General features: G+C 32.2%; 1 protein-coding gene across 1 annotated transcript; it reads left to right on the top strand.

The window, feature by feature from the left end:
- Window positions 1–4,470: 4,470 nt before the first annotated feature.
- Window positions 4,471–6,409, top strand: LOC116351959 (kinesin-like protein KIN-14I; the record flags this gene model as incomplete). Its single annotated transcript, XM_031784115.1, has 6 exons — window positions 4,471–5,134; window positions 5,204–5,329; window positions 5,389–5,526; window positions 5,597–5,746; window positions 5,942–5,968; window positions 6,029–6,409. Coding segments are annotated over exons 1-6 (1,486 nt in total), but the record flags the coding sequence as incomplete, so codon positions are not given.
- Between the last annotated feature and the right edge of the window lie 8 nt (window positions 6,410–6,417).

Genomic DNA, 6,417 nt, shown 5'->3' with positions numbered 1-6,417 from the left:
TGCAAATTCAAAGTGAAGAACTAATATGCAATATGTAAGTTATAATTCCTTATTCGATTTTCTTGGTTAACTTTTTTTCAAACAACGATTTGTTGCTTTCAATTAGATATAGAAGTGTTAATACAAGTGTGAAAATATATAAACAAGAGTTGAGCGCATAAATAATAATGATTTATGGAACATTTCGGAAAATTTTAATTAAATAAATAAGAATAAATTTGTAATGCCTACTTGTCAAAATACAATAATACATAGTATAGTTTTTGCAATTTGACAATGTTTACTATGATGCATTGGTGAATGAAACGTAAAAAAACATATGTTCACGTGTATATTGTTTATGCTGTGAACTGTACATGTATGTGTATTTGTGTACTGTGTAGTGCAGCACGACATATAGAAATCTTCTGCCGCCGCGTCAATGTGTTGTGTCACTCACATACATAACGGTACTTGTTAACCGCTTAGCTGGCACATATGTGTATGTGTTTCACCGTTCGTATCGCACAGTTAGCAAGTGCCGTAAGTCTGTTGATAATGAGGCAAATGTATTGATGCGACGGTAAGAGATTTCTATCTAATAATGCAAATTAACAGGCGGGCTGAAAAGTTCGTATCGTTTCTAAGAAAGGGCGCTACCATAACAAAATCCATTATGTTTCTGGAAAGTACCATCCTTTCAAGGCATACTTACGAAATTTGAGCCATATCCGTCCACTGAGTCAGAAATTATAGCACTTGAAATGAACCAATCTCCAGCATTTCTCTTTGTGTGCGAAAAATCAATTTCAACCATGCTAATTAGGTCAATTTTTGTTTGATAAATCCATCAGCGAATCCAAAACTGAACACTTGAAGGTATTCTTTGGTCCCTCCACTACCATCTGAGGCTATATAGAGAGTCACTATTGACATGTATGTGGTCACAAACGCCAGAGGTGACGAACGCCTCAATTTGCCTTAAAAATACGGGTCTTCGAAGAGATGCTTGAAAAAATCTAAGAAATTGCCCCGAAGGATGGCTATTTTTTAGTGAATACTGAAGAATGGATCGCAAACATCTTGTAGAATACTTATTTCAATACATTACTCCAAAATTTGTGTAAAAAAAATTCATTCAAACAAAGAGTGCCGCATTTTCTCAAAATGACAACAAATGGAATCGAGTGGCAACTTTGAAGTGATCTAAAGTGGGTTTTAAGCATTATTCAAGTAAATATTTTTACTGAATGGTAACTATTAATGTCTTACAAAACCCATGGAATACATTTTGAGGAAATTTAAATTCCAACTGGTCACCAAAAATCAACGTAACGACGATAAGTCACAAAATCTGAGTTTTTGACATTATCTCGTATTCCTTGCCACTATTTAGTACTGCGTTGTTCAAAATAGCGTTTTATCATCTTGGATGAGATGCGACAATGCCAAAAGAATAATACATGTCAATTTTGACATTTTTGGACAAAGATAATCCGGTGTTTTTTGTGAAAATGTAAGCTTTCAGAATTTCAGTGAAAAGCCATCTCGGGAAGTCATGCAGATGATGTCAGCATTTGATGAGTTTTGATACGAATCGATTCGTTATTTCGAATTTAGCTTGGGGGGACTTATATCTGCGTCCTGGGTTGAAAAATAGTTTAAAAATAATGACTCCTCTTTCGAATAAAGCCATAAAATTGAGAATTTAGGTGTATTTTGAGGTTATGTTCTTTCAAGTGCTATAATTTCTGACTCAGTGGACGGATATGGCTCAAATTTCGTATGTATGCCTTGAAAGGATGGTACTTTCCAGAAACATAATGGATTTTGTTATGGTAGCGCCCTTTCTTAGAAACGATACGAACTTTTCAGCCCGCCTGTTACTCACATTTTTGCATATGTGTTTAGAGGGTTTTTTTTATTCTTTTGCGTCACATGGAATGGAATTATATCGCATATTGCATTGTAGGTTTGAATGTATGATGAATATTCATTTACACTTCTTTTCATCAATTGACCGGGTAAAAAAACAATAACAATTTGCACAAACTGAAATCTACAATATGCGATATAAATCCATCCGTGTGATGCAAAAGAATAAAAAAAACCCTCCAAACACATACGCAACAATGTGAGTAATTTGCATATTAGATAGAAATTTCTTACCGTTGCATCAATACATTTTACCGTGCGATACGAACTCGTGATTTTATTGATTTTAAATTTTATATTTACTCCAATCATAAATGTAAGGAAAGCAATTCGATTTCACATTTAATAAAAAATCTCTCGTTCGATGAACAGTTGAACACTATTATGGGAATATGCGGACGAAAAATGTTTCGATTAAAATTAACAATTGAATAATTCTTGATAGTTTTATAATTTTAATTAATTTTAATAGTGCTAATAAACACAACAAAATTATTCAAATCGCTAGAGCACCAAAAATAAAAAATTTCAACTGTAGATTTTTGATTTTGGTTCTGATTTTTCATATATGAGAAATATCTACGGTTGAATTTTTTTATTTTCGGTACTCCAGCGATTTAAATAATTTTGTTGTGTTTATTGGCACAATTAAAATTAATTAAAACCATAAAACTATCAAGAATTATTCAATTTTAAATTTTAATCGATAAAACATATCTTGCTGAGAATGCGTCATCCGTCTCATGCGAATGTACGTAGTTATGCGGATGAAATTTATTAGTTTAAAGATTCTAGTGAATTTTAATAGTGCCAAATAAATACAACAAAATTATTTAAATCGCTAGAATAACGAAAATAAAAAATTTTAACCGTAGATATTCTCATATATGAGAAATCAGAATCAAAATCAAAAATCTACAATTGAAATTTTTTATTTTCAGTAATCTAGCGATTTGAATAATTTTGTTATGTTTTTTGGCACTATTAAAATTCACTAGACTCTTAAAACTATCAGGGATTATTCAATTTTAAATTTTTATCGAAATAAATTTCATCCGCATATAACTACGTACATTCGCATGAGACGGACGACGCATTATCTACAGTTGAAATTTTTTATTTTTGGTACTCTTGCGATTTGAATAATTTTGTTGTGTTTATTAGCACTATTAAAATTAATTAAAATCATAAAACTATCAAGAATTATTCAATTGTTAATTTTAATCGAAACATTTTTCGTCCGCATATTCCCATAATAGTGTTCAACTGTTCGTCGAACGAGAGATTTTTTATTAAATGTGAAATCGAATTGCTTTTCTTACACACAACAAATTATGTTTTCTTGCGCAACAAATGTATTGATGCGACGATAAGAAATTTCTATCTAATATGCAAATTACTCACATTGTTGCGTATGTGCTTAGAGGTTTTTATTATTCTTTTGCTTCACAGGGAATGGAATTATATCGCATATTATATTGTAGATTTCTGAATTCAACATAACATATGAACAGAAAGTTATGGCACAAAATTCAAGCGTACGCAATTTGAACACTAAAGAAGCATTTTGAAAATATCTCTCAGTGGTAGTTAGCCTTATTCATAGGCAACCCGAAAACATATTTACAGTACAGTGAACGGACCATTGTCTTCGATTTTTCTCTGTATACGTCAAACCCTCGAAATCATGTTCTGGACAACTGATTTGTCGATTTCTTTCAACATTATCTCAATCCATCCAACCAATTATATATCTAATAATATTATACCTTAGCCCATACATACACCCAAAAACGGATGAGAAATAATTAATTTGGTGTCTTTTTGTGAAGTTAAAAAGATGGTCCTTTTTTGATGGAAATGCCATTTTTTAGGAAGTGAGCCATTATTATGGTTTTTTCGGCTTGCAAAGCATGATTCTGTCTTTAATAAGATAGTTCTCAATCAATTCTATCGATTTTAACAATATTTGGTTGATAATAGAGCAAGTATTGGAGGTTTAACCTTACGTTTCAGCACTGAATTTGCGAATAATGGCTCTGAAACACCTTCCAAAGAGGATCCTACAATACAAAAACCCCTTTATCAAAGTTCGGTTTGTCGACGTCTCTAACCTTATATCTATTTTTTTAGTTCAAATTTGGATGTACCGTAACCGTAAGAATCACCAAAAATGATTTTTTGCTTGACCAACCTGATTCTTGGCACTTGGTGGCAGTTTGAAAGATTTGAGCACTCAGATTGGGAATAAGACCGCACTTTTTGCTTTTTACAGAATCATCTTCATACTAAATTCATGAAATACGATACATGGTTCGAAGAGAGATTGGCTTATCAGTAGAGTAGGAGTCCCGTTAAGTCTCCTTTGTGCATTGGTTGACGTTTTTGTTTTTTTTTATGTTGCGCAATAAAACGCCCGAATTTTGTGCCAAAACTTTCTGTTCATATGTAATGAGAAATACTGATATCATAGCATTACAATGGCTCATTGGGTAGATAAACATCAATTTATTTTTCATTTTTAGGGATTTTCCACAATTTTGGAACAATTTACAAATGAATCTTGATGAAAATCCAGAAGATTTACTTGAAGTGAAGTCCATTTTGACAATTTTGGGTTTTAAGACAAAAATATCTGTCGCTGGAATTACTAGCAAAAACATTGAAAAATTGGAAAATGATTTCACAAAGATACGGTCTAATAAAGAGGTATTTTTGCGCTATCCAGCGCTGAAAACTGTTGAATATTTCACGCCTGGAGTCAAGGCAATGATTCTAGAAGTGGCTTCGCGATTAAAGCCAGTACCTTCGGTATTGGAATTGGAGAAAATGGTCAAATCAAAAATTCTACGTCAAGCGAAAAAGAATTGTACACGTTTGAATGAAAACAATATAATTGTCGACGTCACATCTACGTCGATAGTCTGCAAAATATTGTGTCCATATTGCAGTCATGTTCAAACACTAGCAAGAACAACAGGAAAAAACAACTTTTCCGTTTATAATTTTAATCGTCATGTCACAAACCACAACAAAACTGATTTGATTTCCCAACTGGAAGCTTCCGTCGCTACTGAATCTGATTCTGGAATTGCCGACAGCTCAAATGCTGAAATTATTTCTGATTATTCTACGCAAAATGTTCAGCAAACGGTCAACAGCCAAAACGAAGCACTTATCAATGAAATTCAGACATTGAAGGCACTTTTGGACGAAAAAGGTAAGTGCGGGTTATTTTCTATTAATTGTTTATTGTCGGTTAATATCAATATATATTGTCAAATTTTAGAGGAAGAATTTGTTACTCTTCGAAATGCAAATGATAAATTTCAGGCGCTTGATATGAAATTTGCTGAAATAAACACTCAAAATCAAAAACTCATCAATGAGCTCAAAGTTCAATTAAATGAAAAAGGTAACCATCATTATTGTCGCTGCGTGAATATTTATACAAGAAATATTGACTAATTTTAGATGATAAAATTGCTGTACTCGAAAAAGATCTTTCTATTATTCGCACTGAAATTCTTACACATAATTTGGATGGCATTAAAATCGACGAGGCTCAGAATGGAAAAATGCGTAAATTGGAAAATGATTTGTTGGAAAAAGGTAAGGAAATTTTATTTGAAATTGGAATTTTACTTAATTTTTTTCGCATTACTTATATATATATATTTAGATAAACTTGTTTCTAAACTTGAAAAAGAGCTCAACTTGTTCCGTTCAAAAAAACTATCGAATGCTTCGATATCGGCATATCTATGTTGTTTTGAGACGATTGATTCATCCAAAGGCATCATATTTGATGAAAATTCTGTTCAATTTAACGGTTAGTCACTGACTGAGACATGCATAAAAAAAACAGTTTTCATTTTGAATTAACTATTTTATATCAATAATTAAACAGATTGCACAAACCGTTCAAGCTGGTTGTATTTCGAAAAAATATACCACGGGGATCAAAGTGAACAAAAATTCCATGATTTGAAACCATTTTTAAATTATTTCATTGCCGGACAAAAAGTTTGTATTTTCAATCATGGCACAACAGGTAAATGTCCCATAAAGAAATAAATAACAATAATAATTAATTACTATTTGAACTTGGCAGGAAGTGGCAAATCGTTTACAATGTTTGGCGCCAGAAACGAAAATGGATTGCTCAGTCGATCAATTGGCTTTATTTTAACTTCAAAAAGAATTCATGTTTCATTTGTTGAAATAATTGGTAGCCATTTGTACGATATAACCAATGGAACAAAAGTCAGAATCAATCGGATTGAACAACAAGAAAAAAAAGTGATTGTTTCAAGAAGTGAATTTAATTCGTTATTGTCAAAAATGTTGAAACTACGGGTGCAAAAACCAACGAACCAGAATTCAACGTCATCAAGATCTCACCTGCTAGTAAATGTGTGGTTGGAAGATGATAATGGATTGTCAAAGCTTGCATTCGTTGATTTAGCCGGATGGGAAAGTCCAGATGGCAAAGGTAACATC

This window comes from Contarinia nasturtii, unplaced genomic scaffold (genome assembly GCF_009176525.2).
Source record: "Contarinia nasturtii isolate CC-2019 unplaced genomic scaffold, AAFC_CNas_1.1 Cnas_scaffold_6682, whole genome shotgun sequence".
Taxonomy (NCBI): domain Eukaryota; kingdom Metazoa; phylum Arthropoda; class Insecta; order Diptera; family Cecidomyiidae; genus Contarinia; species Contarinia nasturtii.
This window is presented reverse-complemented; position numbering and strand designations above follow the sequence as displayed.